Raw genomic sequence first — 27,950 nt, 5'->3', positions numbered from 1 at the left:
TTTCCTTTATGCATGCTTCTTCCTAAACCCTGTCTAACAGCTAACTAGTGAGGACTGTTGTCCCTAGACACCAGCTCAGGCTCTGTTAGCTTTTGTAAGAGCATTTGTATCAAAATATTGTTGTGCTGGAGTCTCCACGGCCATCTGGGGCTTTGTGCAGACAGGGTGCTTACAAATGAATGTGAACCAAAGCAAATCAACATTGCTTGGCATGAATGAAATGTATTGCTAGGATCTGTCTCTGCCAAGCTAGAGACTGTTTGGCTCCAGTCCCACTCTTCAGGGGGATTGTCTGTCAAAACACAAGTTGGTATTATACAGCATCATGGTTACATGGCTCACTAGTCCTTTAACCCCTCCCAAGCCTTACTCTTATTTGTTGAATGGAAACCTGTAAATTCCAATTCTTAAGGCAGACTTTGAGCTCTGATACCTTGCTCCAATTGTTGCTCATGCCACTGTCAGCTCAGATAGAGCTTTCTCTTAAGGGGCTGTTAAATAAAAGATTGCAATCCTTTTGAAAGGAAGGCATTATTTCATAATGCCTTACAATGTTAAGAAGACATATACTTTGTACCATCTCATGATAGAAGCCTGTCTTCTTGGTCTAACCACCTCAAAAACCTTGTCATCCTTTCAAGGTGAGAGAATATCTCAGACACTTTACTGTCTCTCCTTTATTATCCCATTCCTTCATGGGCAGCAGCTGCTGCTGCTGCTGAGCCCTGCTGCTAAGCCCAGAGGCCAAACATTAGAGGCCAAGCCAAGCCATCAGTGTGAATGACCTCGTGGGTCTGCCAAGAGCTGCATAATAATATTTCCCTCCCCATTTCTGGACGTGTTTCTGAGTTCATTCAACATAAGTATGGACATAATAAATTACCACAGTGGCTTGGCCAAGACATGACACTACAGGTGGCTCCAAGCCCGTAACATCCAGTTTTTGCTATAGTGAAAATCCACAATGAGCACTAGTGGATTTTCACTATAGCAAAAAGTGCTATAGTGAAGTGCTGTATCTGCACACAAGTTCTGCAGGGCTACCTCCCATCCTGGAAGCCCAGCCAGGGGCAGCAGAAGAAGGATGTGCACATTCCCCTCAGGAGGTGGATGAAGTGGCAGATCCTTGGCTGAGACCCCTCCAGTGGAGTCTGGAGCTGGCTGAGAAGAGCAGTGTCTCTCCATAGGTGTGCCAGGCAGCACGTGCCATCCCTCAGGCCAGCAGCTGCCCAGAGCAGTGCCCAGGCTGTCACGTCTCCCAGCAGCCTGGTGCAGCTGCAGCTCATCCCTGGGGGCAGGGCAGGGGCAGCCTTGCACAGCCTGGGACGCTGGCAGAGCACGGACCAACCGCCCGGTCACACAGCCTCATGGCTTTCCCTTGCACGGCAGGATTGGTGTCTTCTCCTTCCACATCCAGGCTAGAGCATGCCCATGTCTGCTCAGGGGACCAGGACTTTTATCATCCAGGGGACCACAGTCCAGATTGCCCTCTCATGGATAGGAAGCTTTATGGATGGCCCCAGAGCTCAGCTGTCTCTGACACAAGGTGTGGCACAGTTGTGTGACCCCAGGTTGGTTTTTGCTGAGGAAACTGCTGCTGCACTATGAGAAAACAAATTAGCTACAGCCAAGCAAGATAAAAAAAGTCAAAACATAGAATTAAAGTTGTCAAGATGATGATAGCTAGCAATGCAAGGCTTCCAAAGTAAATGTTATGTGAAGAGGTTTAAAGCCCCAAATGGCTAGGTCCCTATGTTGCTTTAAAGATCCCTGAGCTGGAGCTTAGAAATGCTCTAAGTTCTTGCCTCAGGTTTAACTGATGTGAGGGTATCTTCCAAGTGCTGGAGTCCAAGATGGGAATGGAAAAAGGGGCACATGAAAAAAAAGGGGGGAAAAAAAAGGGGGAAAAAAGTGGCTGGGCACATGACACAGAGGGAAATGTCGACAAAGAGTGCATTTAGTCTGCTGATGGGGAGGAAGCGTGAGGAATTTTACTGAAAAGGTGAACAACAGCACCAGTAGCTGAAGGGCCTGTGCAGTTCTGCTGGGCTGCACTCATACTCCATCCTCTTCCACCTTCCTGGAATGACAACCTCGTACAGAAAGTCCCAGCACCCTTTCCCTGACAGGGCATCTTTTTTCTGGAGCTGGAAGCCCTGTGGGAGGAAGGCATGAACAGAACATCCCCAGCCATGTCCTGGGAGCAGTGACCTGCAGGCAGCAGCTTTGGCTCATGGGCACCAGCACCCCGTACAACATTGTGCAAAAGGCAGGCCAGGACATGAGGAAGGTTTGCAAGGGCTAAATAAGAGTTTGGGGCAAACAGGGCTGAAAGCTGTCTTGCTGAGCTTGCACCAGCCCAGTATTTGGTAAGAGGTAACTGGATGTGCTGGATGTGCAATGGGGAGATTTGTAAGGAGCAAGGAGAAGTTCAGATGCCCACATTGGAGTGGTGGCCAGCTATTGCAACCTTCCCCCAGTGGAAACATCTGCAAAAGGCATTTCCCACAGTTAGATGTTATGTTATCAATGTTATGAAATTCTTTTATTTGGCAAAAAGAAATAAAGTAAAGAAAGTAAAGTGTAGTTATGGTGTACAACAGGTGCTGGCATTGCATTAGAAGTATAGTTAGGTTTTTGTGAAGGAGAGGCACCTGGTGGTGACTCGTGACTAAAATGTGAGCACTTTTTCATTTTTAATATGAAATTAGGCACCATCCAGCACTGAATATCTAAATAATATCAACAGCCAGAAAATACATGTATCAATTATTATCTAGCTGAAGCTAGATTTTTCTGCTGGTACATCAGGAGCAGGGCAGCACAGACGAAACCGAGAGGACAGGAACCTATGCAGGGAGTTGCATCCAGGTAGAGGAGAGCCTGCTCAGCTGGAGCTCTGCGGTACCGCCATGCCATCGAAATGCTGGACCTCAACTCACACATACTGCACTTCCCAGCTGGGGAGATGCTTTGTCTTAACCTCGCTCTGAGTTCTATCAGAAGCCACAGCCGGAGAGATGCGAAGAAAGCCGGCGTTCGCGCTGCTGGGGATGTGAGGCTGTGTTTCAAAGGCTGCAGCCCCTCTCTGCGAGCCCCCGGCTCGGAGCGGGTCTGTGCTGGGCGGTGAGCGGGCTGCGCTCCATTCCGTGCCGTGCCGTTCCGGCGGTGGGAGCGCGCCGGGCTCCCGGTCCCTCCTGGCCGGGGCCGGCGGGCAGCGTGCCCGCGCTGCCTCGGGAGCGCCTGCGGAGCGTCCTGAAAGGCTCCGGTTACTTCTATGCTGGGTGTTCCCCATCGGTGCGAAGCATTTTTTCCTGCAGCTGGGCAGGACCAAGCTCTTTCCTCAGCTCGAGGTTAATCATCTGCCTGCAATTAACCGGTGACCTCCCACGCCTGGCGTGCAGCGCTGTAGCTTTAACGCGGGCGCTGCGAGCGGAGGGGACAGCAGCGCCAGGGCCGGCCCGGAGCCGCTCAGATCCCTCAGATCCGTCTGCCATGGGGAGCCGCAGCCTCCTCGCCGCCCTCCTGGCCGCTGCCCTCGCCGCCCTCCTGCCGCTGCCCGCCGCCTCCTCGGGCCACCGCAAGCTCCTGGTGTTCCTGCTCGACGGCTTTCGCTTCGACTACATTGATGACAGCGAGCTGGAGGATCTGCCGGGCTTTCGGGACATTGTGAACATGGGGGTGAAGGTGGATTACATGACCCCGGACTTCCCCAGCCTCTCTTACCCAAATTACTACACGCTGATGACGGGTGAGTACCTGTATTTCTGTGCTAGGATGCTCCTCAGAGCTGCCAGCTCCCTGTGCCAACGTGGAAGGCAGCTCCCTGTGACTTTTTCTTCCAAAGAAGATATAAAAATAACTCAAGTCGTGCTTTTAGCTGGGAGTTTAAAAGCACTGTGGCATTACAGCTCAGAATTGTTTCTCTGAAATGTGTTCCAAATTTGGAAATGCCACCTGGAATTAATTTTCTAAGTTCCCTTTTGCTCATGCAAGGTGTAGCTGGGTCCCAACCTGCTGCCAGCTCAGCATCATGGCCAGCCCACCTGGTGCAAGCACCAAGGGGGCTACTGCATATATATAGAACATAGAAACAACTGGGACTACGAGGGAAATGAATACAGAGACTGCTCAGGGGCTTTAATAAAAATGCATGTGAACCAAGTGTGGCTACACTAAGAAGTTATTTTCAGTCAGCAGGTCTGACTGAAAATTTCAGTCAGCAGTTTTGGCAAGTTCAGCATTAAATTTCTTTTTAAATTTAGTAGATTTTCTGTTTTCTTAAGTTTGCTACAAGTCCTCATATCTGTAATAACTCAAAATAGCCAAATGGAAACAGTCAGGATATTTGCTTTTCCTCCCCTGTAGTTTTTCAGAATGTCCACAGGAGGCTTTTAGAAAATTGAGAGGACAGTCATAATTTTCATGATGCTGATTTGCTTTTAATCTTATGTGGAGGACACATGATTACAATGACACTAGGAAGGTGCAGAGAGCAGAGCTGGGCCAATTCCTTCAGAGGCAGACACCAAGGAAGCAAAAATTAAATAAAAAACCCCACAAAACAGGTTGGTTTGTTTTTTTTCTTCTGGAGTTTCTACTTGGATTTTTCTCTGGGATTATTGAATAAACAGGAGTTTCCCACCAATGAGGAGGTGTAAGAAAATCTATCCTCTCCTAAGATATGTGGCATCTTCTGCTATTCTTGGAACAATGCAGTGCCCAGTGATTCATATACTGCTTGCTGGGAAAGCAAATAGATGCCATTGTAAGACAAAAATCTGACATCAGCTGTGACCAGCTTGTTTTGAAACTGCTTAACCCCTTCTTCCCTCTCTCTCAAGAGAAATACTTTTCTTTTGCTCATCTCTGATCAGAGAAGAGTATAAAACCATCACAGGGCTGGTTTAGATTATTTTTCATTATTTGGTGCAAATATATGAATGCAGAATAAATGTTGTGACAGAAAACAGAGGTGTTCCACTCCAGGCCATGTTCTTTAGGTGTACATAAACAAACCGACCTAACGCTTCATAGGTGCAAAACAACTTGGATGGAGCTGTTAAAGAGAAGAAGAAAAGTGAGTGACATTTCACTCCTAACCACATTTAGTCATCATTCCTATTAAATATATATATATAAAGTGAAGTCTATTATCAGCTTTTTGAAGAGTTTTGAAAACCTCCTACTTTGCACTCTGAAAGAAGTTTTGTTGTAAGAGATGAAACACCACTACTGGACTTTTCATATTTTTAGTAGAGTCTTGCACCTCAGTCTGAAGCAATAAGATAGTCTGTGAGACAAAACTCAGTCTTATTGCAAGCCTCCCTGACTTTATGATAGGGATATCAATGCAAATACAATTTAATTGCAAATAGCAATTCACCTCCCTAACACATGAGTCACAGTAGTATTAAGTAGGTCAGGAACCAATTGAGGACTAAGTTTAGGTGAGGAACATCACCCAGAGGAAGATCCAAGTCTGCCCTTTGGCCCTTGGGGTGTTAGTTAACCCCATGACTGTGTCTTGGCATGACAGCAGGGTAACTGCCATAGCTGCACTGTTCTTACCCTTTGGGGCCATGGTGCCATTTCCACTGAGATTTTATGGGATGGTGGGGTTAGGAGTGCAGAGCCTGTGGCAGATGTAGTGTTAAGCTGTGTTTAGGCTGCATCCATTAAATTTGCAAAGCTGGGACAGGTTTTGGAGAAAATTCAGCATGGCAGGGGGACACAAGCACCATGCCATAGTGACCTGCTTTGGGAATGGCAAGCTACTGTTTCCCTGGTGCTGCTGTATGGGCATGGGAAGCTTTCATCACATCTCACCAGCCATGCAGCCCCTCTGCTGCAGGCAGACACAACTGTAACTGCTTTTGTTTCTGTTTGTGACTAGGATGTCTGGGAGTTAAATGCTGCCATAATTTCTTCTGAGAAATCAGGAACAAATTATTTTTCATGTCTTGTCCTACACTGCTGTTTCAGGAGCTACTAAGAAAGTCTCATTTTAACTTCCAAAACATTGCATTTGTCTTCATTGTAGTATATTGGAGTCTTTCAAATCAGTTTAAGAAATTGCACATTGACTGGCTTGTTCATGATTTCCTACTTTGGGGTTTTTGTGTTTGTTTTTTGTTTTGATAAATACTCCTGTCCCTTCTTTCTCTGCTCATTCACAAGGCCTTATGGCTCCACAGGAGCACTCATGGCTGCCAGGTCTTGGACAACATGTGCATAGAAGAGTTGTAGTTTGTGTGTATCTGACTTGCCTCTGCTCATTCTTGTGAGCAAGGCCTTTCCTTTCTGTCTACTGCCTTTCACCCCACATCCATGCAACCTTCAGGACTCCAGAGCAGTTGAGTTGTTACCAAATATGAGAAGTTCTGACTTGTTTCTGTGGCTTTGGAGGAGGACAGTGGACTCTGCCCCTCAAATACCATCACTGTTGGGACTGGTCAGTCTCCTCAGACATGAACTCAGCTCCTCCTCCTGCCCAGACCTGCAGGCAGAGGTTGTGGAGATCAGCAGCATCAGCCCCAGGGCTTCTCAGCGCAGATGCCAAGCAGGTGAAACCATAACTGTTGACCAGAAGCCACATATCTAAAAGCAACTAATGAGAACCACACCCCTTTCTGCTGAGGTGAGTTGTTGGGTGAAGCACTGACACAGCAGGACAAACAGGGTCCAGCCTCGTGAAATTTTGGAAGGAAAACATGGGAGGGACATGGCTTGCTTGTGGTCATGCAGTGCTGCAGGGCTATGGCAGAGCACTTCATGGGTCCTCCTCCTGCTGCTATTAACCTGTGAGAAGATACTTGCTGGAGCTTCCCCAAGACACACAGAAGGCCCCAGCCCAGAGGTCTTTTCCTTTCCTACCCCAACTATGAGAAAGAAAACCAGACCATAGAAAAATGTAAAATCACTAAGTAACTCAGAGTTTGGGATGAAGCTCCAGTTTTCCTGCAAGCCAGGGCATGGCATCAGGACCTGCTATTTGCTTGAAGAAGCATCAAACAAAATCCAGATCAGGGCTGGTGCAAAGGGATCTCACTGACAAGCAACCAGAGAAGCTGTTTTGTTGCAAAAACCTGGTGCTGTGCAAGGTAGCTCATGGATGTGCTAGCTTAAAATCCAACTCTTTGAAAAGCAGTCTTCTCTGGCAACTTCCAGCATGCTGTGTTTCTTAGTATTGGCTTCTACTGAGGCAGAAAGACTTGTTTTTAGGTGGTTGGGCTGCTTTCTGAGCTGCTGGACTGAATCCTGCCTGGTGTGCTGGCTCTCCATGGTGCAGTTACAATATTGCAATTGTTGACCTGAAAAACATGAAATGGAGAATTAGGTAGAAGGAGATGTTACAGCTGTGACAGAGCTTTTGCAGGACTCTGTGGGCTTGGCAAGGGAGGTAAGAAGTCCAAATATGTCTATTTGAAAAGGCTCCCTTAATCATACCATGTACTGTTTGTTTTGGAAAGGGAGGAATTAAGACCACAAGCCATCTTGGGTTGTTATCCTGTGGGGAGTTTTTAATTTTTCCCTTTCCCTGCTGCGGCCTGGCTCTGCAAGGAGCTCTCATGCCAAGTTCAGTGGAAAATCTGAGATCTCCCCTGTATGCACTGCAAGGCAGGAGTTACTGCTTCAGAGCACTTCAGCCACATCTGTCAAGAAAAGCTGTTCATGCTCTGGTTGGGTCTCCCTTACCTGACAACCTGCAGGTGTTGGAGGGGTGATGAAGGACTCCCTGCAGCCCAGCTCTCCTGAAGTCTCCCCCAGCTGAGAGCACTCTGGGGCGCCTCACATTTCCAGCCAGCTTAAACATGAACAGAGAGTATCACATCTGAGATAGAAATCCAGAAAGGATTTCTTTTCCAAGATCATAGCTAGAAATGAAGTCTTTCTGACAGGTCTTCCATGTGGGTGTGCCAGCTGCCTGGTCAGCTGTGCAGCCCCACATCCAAGAGTCACTTGGCCTCCATGGGAAGCAAAGGGAGCCTCTCATTGCAGAGATGGGTGGGGAATTGCTTGGAGAGGAGCCAGCAAGGCGCCTCCATGTGCCTCTTTGGACAGGACCTGATCTTAAATAAGCGGCAGAGGGGCTGTGAGGTCCCCTGAAGCTTGAGGGGTGGAGGAAAAGGTAGACCAGAGGACATTTTAGTCTCCTGCAGCCCGAGTGAGGGCTGTGGCCCTTTGCAGGGGTGCCCAGACTCGCTGCCACACAGTGATGACACATTTGGGTGTTGTCTAAAATACAGGGGTGGTTTGTGGTGTTTCCTCAGCCACTGCAGCTCATCCCTACATATGCCATGACCTCTTCCTCTGCATACCAGTAGGGAATGGGGTGACATGGCAGAGCTCCCATGGATAGGTGACATCAAGGTCCACTCTGCCAGACTGAAGATTTCACCCATCTTCCATGTTTCAACAATCTTCCCTTCGCTCCTCACTCTTGATGTTGGCATACTTAACTGCTGAGGGGCTTTGGTGGATGATGCCAAACTCTAACAAACAGTCTACATCTGTTCTCCCCTGAGCACAGCAACTCAACATACACTGCACCCCATTTATTCCATGTTTTCTGGGAGAAAATACCCTGTGGGCTCCCAACCCTGGAATCCCTGCAGTCTGGCTGATGTGCACACATACTCATACTGTTTACTGTGAGAAGTTTCCTGATTAAAAATACAGCAGCTCCAGGCTCCTTCCACCCAGTACCTGAAGGAAGCCCAGCCTGGTGATGGTTCTAGTGGATGCCTCTTTTCTGCTGCACAGGTATGGCATCCTGACTCCAGCCTGGTCCAGAAAAGGATGCTGACAATTTCTGTTCAGCAGTTAAGCAAATTCTGTGTAAGTGATACCTGCATGTTTTCTGAGGAGTAAAAAAAATGGAAGGATAGGAGTACAACAGGGAAGTTTATTACGTACACATGAACTAAAACTATCTCTACTTTATGAGCTAGAAGCTTAGAAAAAATCCAGAAAGACACAAAGTGCACGATGAGTGAAAAGGGAAAATTACTTTTTCTCAAAGATGTTTCTCAAACATCTACAGATGCCAGCAGCAGCAGAGATTTAAAAGATTCTGTTTGTGACATAAAGCTCTGAAATCAAGTCTCTTCTTGGATTCATTAGCTTTCCATTTCTAAAATTCTGTGTTGGGAAGCAAAAGAGCATGAGCTGTGGTAATACTGTTAACTGGCAGAGAAAGGGTACTGTCACAGCAAGAACAGGCTGGAAAAGTTAGTGGGAACCAGGAGGATTTTTTTTTTCCACATTTTTCCTCTCACGTTGTTTACTCACCACCTGCAGAAAAGCTGCAATGCCAAGCGTCAAGATTTTTCTCTTTCTCAGACAAAATATTGCAAAAATCTGTGTTTGCTTCTACCAGTTAAAAAATTGGAAACACTCCTAAAATGTAGAACAGAAACTTTTTTCTAACCCAAGTTCAAGTAACAACAATGCTACAAATTAAAATACAGAGCTTTTTTTCTCCTCATTAGCTACAATCTCACAGCTCACAACCAGTGTACCTACTGCCAGCTGTTAGCTAAGTAGACATTCACATATCAAGGTATTTCTTAGCCCAGAGCTGAAGTCCCTACCAGAGGCTCATACTCTGCCCAATAATGCAGGCAGCAGCTTTGCCCATTGTTCTGCCCCGTGCTTGGAACTTCAGTGCCCTCAAGTCACACCCAGCTCTGGGGGTTCAGGGGTCCCAGAGTGGTCCCTGAGCCCACCACAATTCAGTAGAACAATCAACAGCTCAGAGAACTGGCTCTCTAGGGACACAAGACCTGACTTCCCACACAAGAAAGCATCTGCAAAGCCTCAGCTGGATGATTTATTAGCAATTTTTGTGCACCCCAGCCCTGGCCCCATTATGAAAGCATTAAATTAAAGAGTTTCAAGGTCTTACTAAATGAATTCCCTTTAAGGAAAAAAATAATGCTGTGTATAGCTGAGATTTTTTCTGTGCTTTTTCATGTGATCCTACTTGAATTGCAAAGTCTTGCCTGACACAGGCTAAGGTGCTCATGCTTTGGCTTTGTCTGATATTAGAGGTCATAAAAATTTGGAAAGATTTTGCCAGCAAACTCCTTTGGAACATGAATTGCCCATGCACATCATGCAAGTACTGTTTTTACTTAGGGGTCTGCAGATGGCAGGGCCACTTTGCCCAGGCCAGCATTCCCCCGAGACTTCTCATGAGCTCTGGCCTTCTCCAGGCTCCTTAGGGTTTAGCACAAGGGTTTTGTTTTTACCCTGTGGTCTTTCTTGTCAAAGTAGAGGAGGTGACACCCATCAGGGGAACAGCAGAGCAGTGCATATATCAAAGCTTAGTTCCTGGGGACAGCAACTGCTATATCTGCTCTGGAACAGGAGTATGGTGCTGGTGACTTTTAAGTCCTGCTTTCTTCATCCTTATAGGAGGCAGCATGAGCAGAGCAGAGCATTTCCCAAGGCAAGTCATCCAGCTGTTTGCATGGAGGAATTTAACTCTTCCCCAGACTGCATAGCCCTGTGGCAGCCTTGCAGTGCTTGCAGCTGCCCCCCTGACTCTTGCCACTTTCCAGAGAGTGGGGACATCGCAGTGGAAGATGAGAGGAAGGGTTCCACCATAGCAGCAAGGCATATATATAATATTGCATAGTACATTTAGCTAAATGCAGGTACTGGTCTTCACCATCAGATTGTGGCACCTTTGCTGCATTGGCTAAGAGACACACTGTGGGTTCTCTGATAAATCTGCATTGCTCAGTGCAGAGATGGCAGATGCCCCAGGAGGGCACACGCTGGTTTCTGGATCTCACACACAGCCAGGGCAGGGTGCACAGCACTCAGTATTACTGTGCTGCTGCTGTGGGTGGCCCAGTGGCTGTGTGTTCTGCTGGCTTTTTAAATTTCGTCTTTGTTTTGCAGAGATTCATTTGAATGCTGACAAAAGTGCCTGGAGACACGGGAATGTGCTTTAGACAAATGCTGTATGAAGTGTAGTGTCCAAGTAAGCTGGAGCATGCAGACTTGCAAATGCTTTTGCTGGCTCTCCTCCAGAAGGATACAGCAGTTATCATATTCTTGGGAACTATACCCTCTTTGTTTTCATCTGTTGCTTGAGGAAGGAGTAATTTTTACTACAATTACAGTGAGTTTAAATAGTGACATCTGTATGCTGAAATTGCTTTCTGCCCTGTTTCTATCTTTGAAACTCTTAAGATAATGTTTGATTACTGAGGAAAGCTACAGTAACGGAAGAATTAATAAATTCTGAATGTTATGGTGACTCTCTAACAACATGTTGCTATTTTGATAATGATTAAGGAAGTACAGCAAAGGCAGTTTTCTTAGGCTGGAGAAAACAAGTAAAAACGGGATATAAAGAAAAAGAGTTGGACGGGTGACCCAAAAGAACTTGAGAAATGGCCTAAATTCTGTGTACAAGTATCCTGGGGGGAGGGGGCAGGGGCAGAAATTCCAGTTATTCCAGGGCTTTTCAATCTAGTGAGCAAGGCTCAGAATAGCCATGGTTAAAGACTAACCAAGGTCAAAAATAAAATTAGACATCAGGCATACTTTTGAACATTGTTAACTGATGACAAATATTGGGAGGAAGAGGTTATTGCTTGATTACTGATGTCTTCCAAGGAGGTCTAGGGTCTTTCTGAGACACAGGCCACAGGTAAGCAGGCATGAATGGCATTAAATGGTCATGTCTTTGATGTGTTGCTCACCTGATCTTCTATTCTGACCCTGTGAACCAGGGATGTCTGCAATGAAAACTGATGCCTTACAGTCTTCCAGGTCTCTTTTTCAACAGTAAAAGAAAGGATTTGGAGTCCATAGAAAACTGAACTAATCTAATGTGGAGAACAGAACACCGTCCTCTGTATTAGTTCAAACAGTTAATTAAATTTCCCAACAATACTACAAAGAACCATCTCCAATCTCTTCCTTTAAAAAGTGGACAAACAGCAGATCTTAAGTCCTGTAGGATCAGTAGCAGCTAGAGCTCATTAGCTCTATATGAAGACTATATTACACATCATACAGATCCCTAATATGTAGGTTTCACACTGATAGAGCTTCAGCTCTGACCTGTAAGTTTCCCAGGCTGGCACAAATTGCCTGCTGCAGTTTATCATGTTGATAGATGCTTAGGAATACATGGGATTCAAGAAGCTGAGGTTGTCTTGTAAATTGCACAGCTGTGTTTTTGATGCACTCTAGAGACTTCCCTTCTCTCTCTTTTGAGACTTACAGAAAAGAGAGCACTTGGCAGCCTGAAGAGAACAGATCACTGCCCATCCAATCCACCAGTTCTCCTATATTAAATCTGTTTGGGTTAGTATGATAAGTATTGACTGCCACAAACTGGGACCACTTTTTTCCTCTGGGAAGGAGGAAATGTTCTGCATAATTGAAATACTTTTTAGTAGGGAAGGAGAGTTCAAAATCCATTTCAAGATCACATGCTCCCAAAGCATAGAGAGTCCTCTGCATGAAATGACATCTTTTCAGAACAAGAATACCAAGGTTATTTCAGTTCTGATCACCATGCTCAGGCTCAAAATAATCAAAGCCTGTTATCTGGATCCCTGCAATAACATGACTCACCAGCTAATGAGGACAGTGTCTATCACATGTCATTGCTTTTTAAGATATGTAAATAAGGAACTTCCAGTACAACTTATTCTTCAACATTTCTTTTCCCATTTATGTTATTTCATCTTCAGAATAATTATTAAAATATAGCATCTTCTCTTCTGAAAATTACAAGAAGTCAAGAAGTAGAAGATCTCTCTCAGTTATGATATACTAGTTTCTTGTAATATGAAGTTGCCCAAGGGCCCCTCAGTACAGTAAGAAGCCTGAACATGTCTGATGAAGTTATTGCTGTGCCCACAAGCAAGAACAAAGCATGATCATTGCAAGAAAAAAAAAAGAAGAAAAATTAACAATAATGGAAAATAACAGTAACATATAAATGTTTTTGCCTAGGTTTTGCCTGTTTGCAGAAAAACAGTGTGCCCTATGGATCAAAGAAGGAGAAATACAAATTTCTCAATCTTTGTTCTATGTTTCTAGATTGTGCTCTTATCACCTTCTGTTCACAGCTTGCTTCCCACAGCAGGTTGTGAGTGCTGATGGGTACCTTAAAATGGCCTCAGACTTGGCAGGTGTTGGGTGTGTTGAAGGAACCAGGTGTTAGCCAAACATGTGGCACCCATGGGCTGCTGCTGACATAGTTTGTGTGTAGGGCTGGGTTTGAAATGTTAAGCAGGACATGGGATGCAAGGTTTGTTTTTTCAGGCCTCAGCTGTTTAAAATTTGGCTGCCTGAAGCTGAGAAAAGGCTGTGATCTTTCTCTACCAATAATTGAGAGCGTGTGCACCTCCAGATACCCCAATACCTATCTTAGGGTGGCACGAATTGCTTTCTAGACATGACTCTTCTTATCTGTTGATTGTGAAGGGAACACAGGGGGCTGAAAAACTTTATCAACTAACTTTTGGGTGTCTGAACTGGGGGATTTAGTAATCAAACTGGAGCACCTCAGTGAAAGGTAAGAGTCAGGGAGATTTCATGAATGGTTGCAAGGTAAGAGATCCTGGAATTCAAGACAGGGCTTTTCAGCTGATTTGCTGGATGATCCAGTAGTAGCAGTGGTGGTGATGCCAGCATCCTTCTACTGAAGAACACCAGTCTGATTGTGCTGCTTTTGTTTCCACTCTCGAAGGTCGCCACTGCGAGGTCCATCAGATGACTGGAAACTACATGTGGGACCAGAAGGCAAATGTATCATTTGATATTGGTGTGAATAAAGAAAGCCTGCTGCCTCTCTGGTGGAATGGATCAGAGCCTCTGTGGGTCACTATGATGAAAGCTAAAAAGAACGTTTCCATGTACTACTGGCCAGGTTAGTATGTGAAAAATTCCTACAATGCACCTTGACATCTGGGCACTCCATATGCTGTAAGAATGGCTCTCTAATAGAGTTCTGAAATACAGAGAGGAATTTTATGTGCTTTACTAACCAGGCATAGAAATGAATTAGCTTTTCTTCAGTCATGATAATTTGCATATGCTTAGAAAGGAGAAAACTGAAGTTCAGTAGAGGCAGATTTCCACTAAATGCTAGCTTCAGGAGGGTGCTGGCTTGATGAGCATCCTCTCCTCCATCAACTGCTTTTTCCTCTTGTCCACCTGTAACTTCTGCTATGCTGAATGGTTGCTCCATGGTTCACGGTCCAATCAAAGTTAAACAATAACCACCTCCCCCAGTGTTTCTTTGGTTTTAATCTGGAAATTAGTAGCTGAGAGCTGAAGATTATCTGCTCTCTGAGAACAAGAAAATCCAGCTGAAAGCAAAGCATCCTTGTCTTCTGGTCCTCCCTCATTGTTAATTCATCTGTGGTCCCAGTTGGTCTGAGTCTGGGCCATTCATTTGGAGGGACTGGCCTTTCTGTTCCTCATTTGTTAGATATTGGACCACTGGAATGACTAGGGATGTGCAATAATGAGTCCTTTTTATCAAACAGAAGTATTGTATCCTCTTAGACTACACGTTTAGGGACTTACATGGAAATAGATGTTCCAGCTGAGCAACCAGACCAAATCCCTTGCAAAGCACCCAGATTCTCAACATTTTTACCTTCTAACTGCTCCCTACCCTAAGCAGTCTGCAGATATCCTCAATGTGCAAGCACAGGCTGGAGTACCAGAGAGCTGTTAGGAGAGCTGTAGAGCACAGCCAGTGCCAGCAGCACAGCACAGGGCAGTGGCAGCTGACTCATGCCATGGGCTCCTGGCCAGCTTGTCTCTGCATCCCAGTGCACGTGTGCCTGGCCACAGGCTTCCCATGCAATGTGGCTAAGAGTGTCCTGGCAAAAAGCCCATGATTCTAAGGAATGGGAAGAAAGAGTGAACCAAGATGAAAAACATTGAAAAGCCATCCAGAGTGTTTCTACAGTGCTGAAGAGCAAAAAGATCTGAGGGTGACAATATTGCTTTATGGACTCAGAGGCAGTCAAAGAGTTTACATCAGCCCTGAAAAAAGGCTGCTTCCTACTGAAGATGTCTCAAGTGATCTAACAGCAAGGCAAATAGTAGGATATACAAATTATACAAGAATGTACGAATTCTTCTAAAAATTTACAAAAATATCTCTTTCTGTAGACTATTCATTTTTAACTACTATTGTAATTGCTCTCAATAGGTATAATTATGTACTGAATAGATGTAACAGCCTACAGAGAGCTGTTAAAATCCAAAAAACCAGTATCACTTTTCATTAAATGCCTTTGGACTTCACCTAGCTCTTCATGTTGCCTTTTGAGCAGTGTTTCCCAGGGAATACATATGTATCCCTGTACATATATGTATACTTTTCACTCTGCCTGCAATTTCTAGCTGAATATTGCAAGGAACAAAAGAGACCCCCTTTCCCCAGTGCTTACACTCCCGAGTGTATGCATTGAACTCTCTTATGACACAGAGGGGGAATTTTTGCATGGATCTGGCATTTTAGCTGGGGACTGTGACATGTAACTCTGTCTATCCTTAATTATTTATCTGTGATGGCTGACCTTTGGCAAAGCCATCAGCACTTCAGTTCAGCAAAGGCATGAAGCACATGTTTATTTTCAGGGTACTCATGGTCTCAAAGGACACATTGGCCATACAGGGTCAGACACAGGAAGCAGAGTGAAATGTGGAACTACTGAACTAAAATACAGGGCTGTTGGGCTGCAGTAGGACTCCAGGTATAACTGGGGTGAACAGAAGTCTCTTCAAATGCAACAGCATTTGTTACGTTTTCCCTATGATTTTTTCCCAAGCATTTTCTTGTTCCATAGCAAGGACAAAATCCTTTCTAAAAATTCTACATCTATCATTTTAAAGCTTAAATTCTTAACAAGAATGGGGAGCGATACCAAACAAAATAAAAATAAAACCCCAAGATTTAATAACCAAGGTGAGTAGAGGTCCCACAGGCATTTGTACTGCATATGATCTGCTATGCTGGATTAGCTTTCCAGCATAAATACACACTGCTGCTTAGTAATGAATCTTGCAATTATGATAAAGATCCAAACAGAAAAGTTTGGGAAACTCTTAATAGGAACTGCAATATGTAGCCAAATTCATTCCACTTTGCTCTGGAAGATGCTATTTTCTCTTTAGCTATCAATAGAGACAAACAACATCAATGAACCGTAGCAGGAATGCATTGGAAACACCAGAGTGCTGATTCCCAAGATTAACTTTTACCAGTGTCATTTCCTCCTCAGAGCCAGTTCCAAGCTTTGCAAAGTCTAAACCCAAAATCTGCTGCTTCATTTTCTTCCCTATGTTCCTCTCTCATGTGTAGTCACTGCCTAAAGAAATAAAATCCAGACCCCAGCACACAGGAACACAGAACACAGGAGAGCTCTGGGATGCAAACAATCACACAGCTTTATCTGTGAGCCTAACATAAACCCAGCACAGACAACTCATGAGCAGAATGCATCTGAGATCTCATGATTCTAGAAGCAGAGGAGCCAAACTATCACCATGCTGGGGGTCCCAAACACCACTTCTGCCAAAACATAAGGCCTTGCCTTGTAGGGATGTTTTTCTCCTTTCTTCATGCTCTGTGTGGGGTGAAAGGAACAGCCTCACCCCCAGGTTGCCTGTCCAAAGCACTGCTGCTCCAGCAGGTGGAGAATGCCCAGAGGAGGCAAGAGCATCCTGGTCAAAACCTTGGAGTGGTCCTCGCCCTCAGCCCAGTAAGTGCCATCATCCCAGATGCTCAAGCTCCTTCATTTTCCAGCAGCCCATGCAACTACTTCAGCTGAAGTGCAGTGACAACTTCTCTAAACACTGAAATGAGAGACAGAGGGGGAAAGAAAAAAGACTCTCAACTCAACTTTTGCCATTTAAACATAATATTTACCAGACCATACAGCTAGTCTGGAAAGTTTTCAAAATCTTTTGTTATGACATGAAGTGTCCAACTGTTAAATAAATGTTTAGAAATGTAATTTAAAGCTGGCAGAGATCCAGGTCTCCATGTCAGATAGATAAAGAGGGGTTTATCACTCTGAAAGAAGTCCTTATTCCTGCGCCAGTAGTTCAGGTTTTTAAATAAAGGTTTAGCATCCTACAAAACGATGCAGAGGTATCTAGCATTACATCTTAGTAAATACAGCTTAACTATTTGTAGTTTAACCAAGAAAAACTTGGCATTCTCTTTGGCTGCCTCCAAATCTGTTTAAATTTTCTTTCCCATAATATCTAAAAGAAAAAACTTACCATCTGTCCTGGCCTCTTCCAAAATGAAATTTAAATATTAAAGGGTCTTCATAGCCACTATTTTGGACTTGTAACAAGCCTTGACATTAAAAACCCTAATTTAAGTTCTATTCATCATAGAGGCAAAAAAAAAAAAAAAAAAGAAAAAAATAAGAAGCACACTTGAAAACCACTATTTCATGGCCAAAATGATTAAATTATTTCTAATTGTTGCTACCCTGTAGTCTTTCACGTCATGCTCATCACTTGACAACCTAGAAATAGCAAAGATAGCTCAGAAACTTAAATATCCCAGATCCCCAAGAGGTTAATGCTCCCAGTTAAAATTATCTCATGAGTAATTCTGAGGAAAGTTATTTGAGAAAATTACAATCTGATGTCAGTATCTGAAGAAAGAAGAGGCAAAATGATCATATTAGTCACTGGCTATGAGCAGTTATCCAGCTGCAGTTAAACACAAGGTACTTCTAACGACTTTCCAAACACATTCTTAACTTCTTGCCTGTTTTTCGAGACAATCTTGAGCCAGACTCAAGCATGAAATGAGAAATTGGCTCCAAAGTTCCAATTCAGTCCTGAAATACTAGCAAAGCCTGTAGAGGACAACTGCATCACCTCTAGCATCTGAGGTAGCTGAAAGCCCTTGTTTTGCTGCTGGTAGCACCCAGGACACCCCACAAAAGGCTGGATCTCTGAGCCCTCAGGGAAGGGCACTTCCTGGGTACAACTTCAGGCCGTTCATGGAATACATTTTTTTGATGATTTGGTTCAGTATCAGCTCAGACCCATCTCTGCTGCACAGTGTAATTTACTGGGGACACTGTGTGCAGATGTAAAGGAGTTTTATTGTGGGGTGACCTAGACAGTCAGTTATTGTCACATAATCTGCTGGCTGCTTATCCGGGCTGCAGACAACTGTCATGGGGAATCATGGTGGAGAGATGAACACTGAGGTACTCTCATGCAGAAAGTGGAAGATTAAGTCCTATGTTTGGGGCAACAGGGGAAGTATGAAAAGTAAGCACCATCTCACAGTTTTGATACAAATAAAAATTAGATATAGCTTCAAGAGTAGGCAAATGTGTTTTTACAGGAAAATAAATCAGTTGACTACATTAGATGTTTATTATTGCAAATAAGCAATTAATCATAACAGATGGGGTCGCTTGAAACACACAAAGCATGTGGAGACCTGGGAGCTGATACCACAGGCAGAGACTGAATCTGTCATGTGTGCTACGGCCCTTTTACTTTTGGAAAGGATAATTTCCATCTGACTTATCTGGCTTTCTGCAAATCATTGAAGGTTTTAAAAACTTCCTAAGTGTAAACACATAAGTTTTTCTAATTTTTCATAGTACTCTTGAACTATCAGAACTATCAGAAGACTCCTAGCCAGCTTGGCCTGCAAGCAGTGTGCTTTTCCCCACGTCCCAGCACTGCACCTGAGTGATGTGAGCTCATGGGAGCGGAGATGCAAGACTGACAGACTCTCTTTATTGAGTGTCCCAGTAAGCAAACCACTGTAAATCACCTCTGTTGGTAGCTCTACTTGCTCTAGGGCCCTCTCTCTACTTACACCTCCTTCTCACACCCCAAGCAACAAGTCAACATATGATAGTCCTTAATGCATTTCACTTTCCTCCCAAAGGAGAAGCAGAGGCACCCAGATGTATAGATTCAGGCTTTGGCTTAGAGCTGCCTTTTTGACCAGACTGTGTTGCTGTATGCAGAGGCCATTTTGCAAAAGGTGGGGTTTTTTTGGTTTTGATTCCTCCTTGTGGCCCTTGTTTTCTGATGTATTTCTGAATACATCAGAAAATGTCTAACTGTGATGGGAGGACTCTGGGGTTCTGGAATGATAATTTGCAATAATCTAGTGTTTCTGGAAGCATACTTCTTTTAAATATTAATAGTATTCAGCAGCATAGTAACTGGAGAGCAAAAGGGCAAAGAAACCTCACAAAAACATGTTTTTCTATGTTCAGGGCCATGTTCTCCTGTAGGATTTGTTGCCATAAATTTTTAGGCCACAAAGCAGACTTTATTTTGCAACAAAGTCTGCAAGTTACCAAGAGAGTTAATTGGTTTACAGTGTTTTAATAGGACCTCCTGGGAAACAGATATAACAGTGGAGAGCCAGTATCACATCATAAAACACAGTTTATAGAGGATATTGCAACGTAAGAGACAGTGTGTCTAACTGGAAAGTATTTGCTGAAGTTTCAGAGAACAATATCTAAATCTATTATGTTGGAAGCCTGGAAATGAGGCTATATGGCCACAGAAGTTAAAATATAAACAAGCTGGTGATTTAGGTGGAAATGGTTTGCCATGAGGGAATCAAGCATTTTATTGTGGGCAGGTCACACAGAGACCTTCCTTTTAGAGAGGGAAATAAAAGGGTCCAATGTACAGTTTGCTACAAGCACTTGTCAAACCAACCTCTCTCTCCTTTTCCCTTGCCAACCACATGGTTTCCTGCAGGGAAGGCATACGGTAAGTAATGTCACAGGGAATTTACAGACCTGAACCTGGACACCAGGGTGTGAGGTCTGTGATCAAGGTGAAATAGCAGAGCTTACCACATTTTTGCTCGTAGGTTGCGAGGTGGAAATCCTTGGAGTCAGACCAAGTTACTGCCGCGAGTACTTCAGTGTCCCAACAGACAGGAACTTTGCAGACGCCATCAGCGATGCCCTCGAGTCTCTGTGGTACGTCACGAGATTTTTGCAGTGTGGGGTTTCCTCTCTCTGGGACAAATCTTTGGATTTACTATCAGGGAAATTTTCAGGATGAGCTTCCAGGTAGGAAGATGAGGGCCAAGAGTGCTTTATATAGTATCATCATAAAAACAACACCATAACAGAAATAGACAGTAAGAGTGGAGGGAAAAATGTGCTCCTCTCTTTCTGCGTAGTCTGCAACAAGGAGGAGACATCCTGACTTAACTGCTTGTAATTTGCTGTTTCAAACAACTTCAGGATGAGCCTGTGCATGTCTACTCCTGCAAGAAAAGGCTTTGAAATGCTTGTATTTAGAGAGGGAATTTGGAAAATCTGAACTTCAGCTCCAGTCACTTGTTTATGAGACTGATGGTCTGGCTTTTTCTTCATTTTAGAACATCTCAAGCCAAATATTTTTGGACAGGGCATTCATTTTGTGAAAATATGGGAATAGAATAGAATAGAATAGAATAGAATAGAATAGAATAGAATAGAATAGTTCTGTTGGAAGGGACCTACAACAGCCATATAGTCCAACTGATGGGAATATATCTCTCAGACAACTCCTAGGAAAAATGTATGCTCCAGACCCAGCTTTCAAGTTGCACCATCTCTCATCCAAGCATTTACAAAAGACAATTCCAAATAGGGTGTAAAATCAGGGAAGATTGCACCATCACATGCAGCACCAATGTCTTACTTGGGCAATAACTGAGCTCCTCCTTTAAAGCCTTGTTGGTTCCATAATTAATCCAATCCTAGGAAACCCTTCTGCTTCAATACTTGCAACTGCCATAACAATTTGAATCCAAAAAATTTTGTATTCAGGAGGTGAGTGTTGATTGTTCTTGAAATAAAGGCTCCAAGTTTATGAGAGCGCTGTTGGGGAAGTTGCTCCCAGTTGCACACTGGGTCCTGCTGCACAGAGGCTCACAAATAAATGTTGTTTGCAGCATGGGCTTAGACAGAAGGTTTCTGAGACCATGTGAGAGGTTTTATCCTGAAATTATTTAGCTTAGATTTAAAGAAAGTTACCTGCATGTGACATGAGGAAGCCATATGTGTCATAGGAGGCTTTCTGGAGCTTTTGCAATGCTTTTAATTCAGTGAATAAAAAAGGGAATGGAAGATGTAATACAGACATTGGCTCTGACTTCTGGTGGAAACCCAGAATTACTGTAGAAAGATTTTTGGTCTGGTATCATTTTGGTCAAGATATACTTGAAGCTTCTTGCCTGGTTTCTGTGAAGCACAGTATGTAAGGGTGCTCAGTGCTGTTTTTCAGCTCTGTAATTGTGAACACGGTGAAAAATGAGGCACAAACTGCTAAAAGTACCAGCACTTCAAGCTCTTATTTTGGGTAGCTGGAGAGTTTCAATAGCTAATTCTGTCCAAGCCACAAGGCTGCCTGTTGCTGTCTGTGGTGGAAAAGGAAAGGGACACAACAGTGTTGGTGGAACAACTTGGAAGAGGTGAAAGCTGATGATTTCAAGAAAAGTGTAAATCCCTGCCACCAAGATGTCGTAAATAACAGCTACAGTCTTCTGAAGTGCCCAAATCCCACAGATCATCCCAGTGCAGCAGGACGTCCTGTCACTGGTGTCTGTTTACACACCATCCCTGGTGAATTTCTTCCTAAGTTCTTTTCCTTTGAACTAAGTGCCCTGTGTCCAACAAGGTGTGAAAGAGGAAAAATTAATGCTCTTACATAAAACTAATAATCAGGTTTGGGTGTGAATACTGCAGGGACTTAAAGTAAGAAGGGAGGGTAGAGAATGAGAATATTAAAAATCTGGTAGGTTTTCCTTATTCTTTCTCTCATCCATCCTCTTTGTTTATTTCTTTAAGATTTAGAAGAAGTTCCATGCTGCTGTGCCAGCCCATAAGAAGTAAAGCCTCTGAAATGCTTTTATTGTAGTCATATTCATTTAGGAGGACTTAGCATCTCCAGTAGAAGAGCCTTCAGCTTGTCATCTATATCTTTCACAAGTGCTTTTGACTTCTGGAGCTGTTCAAAGGCTGGCAAATGCAGCGTGTTTCCTTTCCACACCCTAGGTAATTGGGAAAAGCCCATTAGGCTGAGACTATCCTTAGCTGTGTGTGAGAAAACAGCCTGTGTAAGGGCAGTCTGTTGCCTGGAGCAGTGCCTTGCTCAGCAGCCCTAATGGCAGGTATTAGTAGTTAAAGAACTGCATTTGTGCTCCCACCATTAGCAAACCTTGCAGGGACTCCAGGGTAAAGTATCTAACTCATCAGGAAGCCACTGAGCTTCTCTTGCAACCAAAGGAAATCATCCTTCAGCAATATTCTCCAGTGTTTTCAAACAGGTGCTTCAAGACCACTATTTGGACCAAGAATATTCAAAACAAAGTCAAGCATCTGTTTTTGGCAAGTGAAACCTCCCCTGAATCTTTTCAACAACTGTAACTTATGGGCTGTTGTAATCGACCTACCTTCCTGGGGAGGTGTCATGAGGTCTGCTTTGTACTTGCAAAGTGTGCTGGTAGAAATATTTTTTGGTGTTGCCATCAATGCTGTCCAACTTTCTTCAGCATTCTTTTCTAAGTCATTTATTTGGAAAGTTACTGGTGATGGAAGAAGACAGGACTAACAGAATGCTTCTGTCTAAAGACAGAATACTTCTCCCATGCAAGCCATGATAAGGGTTTTCTTAGAAAAGTTAGAAAACCCCTTTTTTCCATAGAAAAACAGGCAAAAATGGAAACCAAGTCAAGCCCCAGACATGCTGTACCAAATCCTGCAAACTCCTAAGCATGCTGCATTACTGGAGCTTGTCCCATTGAAGCAATTAAATATTCTTCCTTACAGCACTCAGATCTCATGGAGAAATCTCACCACAGCCTAAATGAGATCACTTGCTTTATGCAAAAAATCTCTTTCTTAGCTTCTATCTTGGTCAAAATGATAATTTACTTATAGGTGAGAAGACATAAATTAGTTTACATAGATTATAACACAGGTACTGCAACAGAAGAGAACTATTTCAATAGGTTCAATGACTGTGTATGCAATAGAGAAATTACAGGGTCAAATTTTAGAAAATAATTTATGCCTAATACAGATGGAAAGTAATGCTTAAAATGAAACTGGGGAGAGGGGAGCGCCGCTTCATTTAAATTATTTTAAAACCTTGAAGAGTGAGGAACAACACTGTTCTGCAAGGCCAGCAGTGGAGAAATTCCCACCCCAGCAGACATCTTCAGCTTCTCACAGGACTGCTCCTCTGAGGCCTTCTACAAACTGAGAAATGCAAATGACAGACCCTAATTCATTCACTCAATCCCTCATCTCTGATTTTGCCTCTTCTGTCCCACTAATTACACCAGACTACCCAGGTGTCTTTAATCAGACATGCTGGACTAACAAGTCTTTCTGTAGAGATCTTAATATGGATGAGAGCATGTAATATGGATGGCATGCTCTACCATATATTAAGTACAACACAAAAAGACTGGGTTTAGGTTCAGGAGTATAGGTTTGTGATTTTATCCACACAACTTCTCTCAGGGAGATTTACAGAGAACAATAAAGTGGTCATGAAAATGAAATTAAGCCCTGATGTGTGCACTATCCCCTCTAATGAGGCTGCAGCAATCAATGCAGAAAAGTGCGATCAGCTAAACTTGTGCAATTCTGAGATTACCTTCGTTTCCCTTGCTCATGTTCCTGAATAAAACTCCTTCCGAAAATCTCGTCCCAGTTCATACTGCTTGGTATTTTGTAAGGCAGAGTACATCCTGAGTTGACCTCTGTGGTTTGGAAGACCTCACACAGGAGAAAGCGAGAAGTGCCAAACTTTAATTAAAGCACATTTGACTGGTAATTCCCATAATCCTTTTAATAGGGGCATTCAGCACAGAAATCAGAATTTCTTTGTTCTTAAAGGGAAAGCTTCTTTCCTGATTCAAATAGGTTAGTAGAGGACTGCCAGGCCAGCCTGCACATGGCAGTTTCCACCTGCTGCCTCTGATGGGAGTCTCAGGCAAACTCAGCAGACTCTGGGTGTGAATAATGAGCCCAGCAGTGCAATAGGTGGTAGGACAGCACAGGCTGGAAGCAGAAAATGGGGTTTTGTGGCTCTACGTGCTTGTGAAGACAACAGTGCCAGGAGCTCTCCATGTGTGTCAGCCTTTCACTCCCTGCTCTCTCCCACCCCCAGCAACAACAGTGCCGAGATGGCCGCAGTGTACTACGAGCGCATCGACGTGGAAGGCCACCACTACGGCCCTTCGTCCCAGCAGCGCAAGAAGGCTTTGAAGGAAGTGGACAAAGCCTTGAGCAACATGATCTCACTCATCAAGGTGAGTGGCATCCATAAACCCAGCTCCTGGGTGCCTTTGGACAAGGCTTTTAAAACTGGTCTTTGTGGCACTGCCCAGAGCCTGTTTAACACCTGTAACTGAATGCAGTGGCTGTAAATTTTTCTTTCCTGAGAAACAGGCTACTGAGTTCATGTGGAAGTCAAGGCACCATTACCCTGATTATTATTTTCATTGATGGCATTATAACCCTCCTGGTGGATTTATACCAGTAGCCCCAGGAAGCCACAAACCAATATACACGTTGCTCTGTTTATGACTTGTGTTGCCAGCTGGACTTCATTGTAGGTGAAGAAATCAAAACTGTGTTTCCTAAGGTTTGTAGAATCAGACTATTAACTTTTATAGCAGCTTTTATGACAGCATTCAGAACTCTGTACTTTAAACTTGGTTTTAAAAAAGCATTATTGAAATGATTTTCCAGCGAGAAAATCTTTTGGGTAAATGGCAATTCTATGAATATTTCTGACAATGATAAATGCATGTTGGAGTTTTTATGTGTTTCAGTGAAGAGAGGAATATGCATCTTCAATTTCACTAAATATTAAAAGCTCTAATGCTAAGTGTTCATGTTTGGGAGGGAAAGAAACACCCCTTCCACAAGTGGTATCATAGCAAAATTGCTGCGTGGACTTGTTTAGGAAAAACTCTGGTGCTAACCTCTCAGACTCTTCCAGAGCAGCAAGTAAAAGTGGGTATCCACCATTATGGGTGGTGGCAAAGCACATTGCAGGACATTGATGGATGTGATCCTTCTGGTTAATTTCCACAGAAACAGTGGAGGTCAAAAGGTGATTTACATTTTCCAGCAGGCACAGACAGTGCCAAGCTCTTACATGGCCCTAAACGTTGTCATACACTTTCCTCACAGAGCAAAGGCCTTCAGAATGATATCAACGTCCTCCTCTTCTCTGATCATGGGATGACAGACATCTCTTGGGCAGATAAAGTGATTGAGCTGAAAAACTATATCAATATGAGTGACACCATACAAATGAAAGACCGAGGTCCTGTGGTGAGCCTCTGGCCAGCTCCAGAGAAGCATGCAGAGGTGAGTACAGCCTAGTTGTAACCCTCAGTTTTGTGTTTTCTCAGTTTTTATGCCAGTTGTGTCTTCTGTTTTCTCTTAACATCCAAATACTGCTCTCAGAGATGTGTGCAAAAATCAACTCTTATCAGGAGTCAGACTTGGATCCTGTGACATCCTTGTGATGCTGGTTTCTAAAGGAAAGTAACACTAGGCAAATTAAAAAGCATGAACTTGCACTGTTACATGGCAAGGACACGTGCTTTTAAACTCCACCCTCATTAGCTTCTGATAAATAGCTAAAAGATTTTAGTTCAAAATGCACTTTTAGGATTTTATATGTATTAGTCAATTTATTGACAGTCTAGCTAGGATGTTCAAACCATCTGAAGCAGGTTCAGGCATTTATATTCCAGTAAACTTCCACTGAAGAACCAACTCCATTAGACCAGAATTTCAATATTGTCCTTGGAGGAATTTTTGATGAAGCATGTTGGATTGAGTCAACCATAAAAGCTCAATGCTAGAACTTCAGGGTTTTGAGGGATAAATTAAAACAATAGAGAAAAGATTTGAAAACCACTTGAAAAGAATTAAAATGTAATTTCTCTGACTAATAGACAAGTACATTATAGTTTAACCCAAAACCAATGCATGAGGAGTCATTACTGCTGTTCTCAGAATATAGATGAGTGGATGTACAAAATGGGCAAGCTGTTCCCCAGGCAAATAATTTTGGTTTCTACATTATATTTTATCCAGTTACAGTATATTGTAGCCTGTGCAATTTTTAAAAGAGAATATTTGCTGATCTTTGCACCCAATCTCTTTAGGAATTGTGTGTCTGTGATATTGTGAACATTTCAAATTAGTGCCAGAACTGAAAGTTGTCTTAGAGGCATGCATGAGCAATTCACTCTCAAGTGCATCACAGGAGATCACAGCATTGAAGTGCTTAACCCAGAACTCCCTGGTTTTGTAGGCCAGACCTTCAAACAAGGGCAAGTTGCAACTTCACACAGCCATAGGGTTTCATCCAACAAAGCTCTTCAGCACATGCTTCTCTCTCATTAAACACCCTAATATTCCTAAGGAGAATAAAGTACAATGCCTTATACTATTGTTTTGTTTCCTTCCTTCATTTCTTTTTAGGATTTCTTACTGGAGGGATGCTTTTTAAGCAAAATGAAGTTGATTTTCAGTTTCCCAATAGCTAGATTCTCTATTTCTAATAAATTTTAAAGAGCTATGTTTATGATTGGAGTATATTATAACATAGTGGTTATCATCTCTAAGAATTACCCCATTTCAAAGCACCAGTACTGGTGACCACTCTCTAGCCCTGCTCATGGTGGGAGAAATTGTGTCATCACACCCTGGTGCTGTCTTTATGGTCACTGCACATCAGTGCACATATCTGGCACACATATACACACAAGGGTGACTTAGCTGAAAGGCTAGTGAAGAACCTTGCATTCTTTGAAGAACTGAGCTATTTATTCCTGAAGATTATTTATATTTAACTTATTAAAGAACAATATAGAGTCTGGAGGCTCCAAGAGCTGCCTTCTCTTTGGCATATGAACATCTTTTCCAGGCATTTAAAATCTATTTGCTGAATAATTTGTGGTGTAATGACATTTGTGTGATTATATTCCAGACAGTATAATTAATATTAATAAACCACTTGTATGGCATTGTGCAGATTCAAAGCTGCAGGCTTTGGCTAATTAATATCACATCAGATAACTAACGAAGCAGATAACTGAGCACTATGAATCCCTTGATAGTGATTGACTGGGTGAGTGCAGAAGCACAGGTGAGGTGACATTCATTCTCCACTCAAGAGCACAGAGGGAATGAGTGGCAGACAGTAAAGATGATATCTCTTTTCCATGCCTGTCCACAGTCCACATGGTGCCTTTGAGTGTCTCACCACTTCACTCACTGCCTCCTGTCTCCACAGGTGTGGTTTCTCCTGGTCTGTTTCTGTAGGCTGGTACTCTCACATGTATACATTTGTGAACATGTGTATTATAAATACACACAATACATGAATTCATGCATTCCTATGTGTTTATGATTCGAATTTTTAGAATCCTCTAAAACACACAGGCAGGTTTTGTCCAGTCATGATCTTTGGACAGGCAAAGTCCTGGTGTGAATGTGCTGAGGATTAACCATTACAGAGGATTAGCCATTCTGCAAATCCAGGTGTTTCCATGTACCCATTACTGTTTTTATGATCTTTACAGCCAGATGGTGTCCTAACATTCATTTGTTTTGCAGATATATCAAAAACTAAAAGCTGTGGAACACATGGATGTTTATAACATAGAGGATATTCCAAACAGGTTTTTCTACAAAAAAGGAAAATTTGTGTCTCCACTAACTCTCGTGGCTGAAGAAGGATGGTTCATAGTAGAGGTAAAGTATAGAAGCAAAATACTTAGACAGGAGCATGGAAAGGTGCAATACATTACTGATCATTGAGTTAAAGTCAATGGGCTGACTACAAAACAAATGTCAAATTCTGCTGTGTGCTTAAAAGAACTTAAATGTATTGCA

General features: G+C 43.3%; 1 protein-coding gene across 1 annotated transcript in view; it reads left to right on the top strand.

Annotated features, from left to right (window-relative positions):
- Nucleotides 1-2,859: 2,859 nt before the first annotated feature.
- The window catches only part of ENPP6 (ectonucleotide pyrophosphatase/phosphodiesterase 6), a 31,480-nt gene continuing 6,389 nt past the window's right edge, over nt 2,860-27,950 (top strand). Inside the window, exons 1-6 of the mRNA XM_054633170.2 lie at nt 2,860-3,751; nt 13,730-13,909; nt 19,892-20,003; nt 24,196-24,337; nt 25,227-25,406; nt 27,672-27,809. Coding sequence (XP_054489145.1) covers nt 3,496-3,751; nt 13,730-13,909; nt 19,892-20,003; nt 24,196-24,337; nt 25,227-25,406; nt 27,672-27,809 — 1,008 coding nt within the window. The 5' untranslated portion in view covers nt 2,860-3,495. The remainder of the gene's footprint in view (nt 3,752-13,729; nt 13,910-19,891; nt 20,004-24,195; nt 24,338-25,226; nt 25,407-27,671; nt 27,810-27,950) is intronic.

This window comes from Agelaius phoeniceus, chromosome 4 (assembly GCF_051311805.1).
Source record: "Agelaius phoeniceus isolate bAgePho1 chromosome 4, bAgePho1.hap1, whole genome shotgun sequence".
NCBI lineage: Eukaryota > Metazoa > Chordata > Aves > Passeriformes > Icteridae > Agelaius > Agelaius phoeniceus.
Note: the sequence above shows the minus strand (reverse complement) of the source record. Positions and strands in the feature narration are given on the sequence as shown.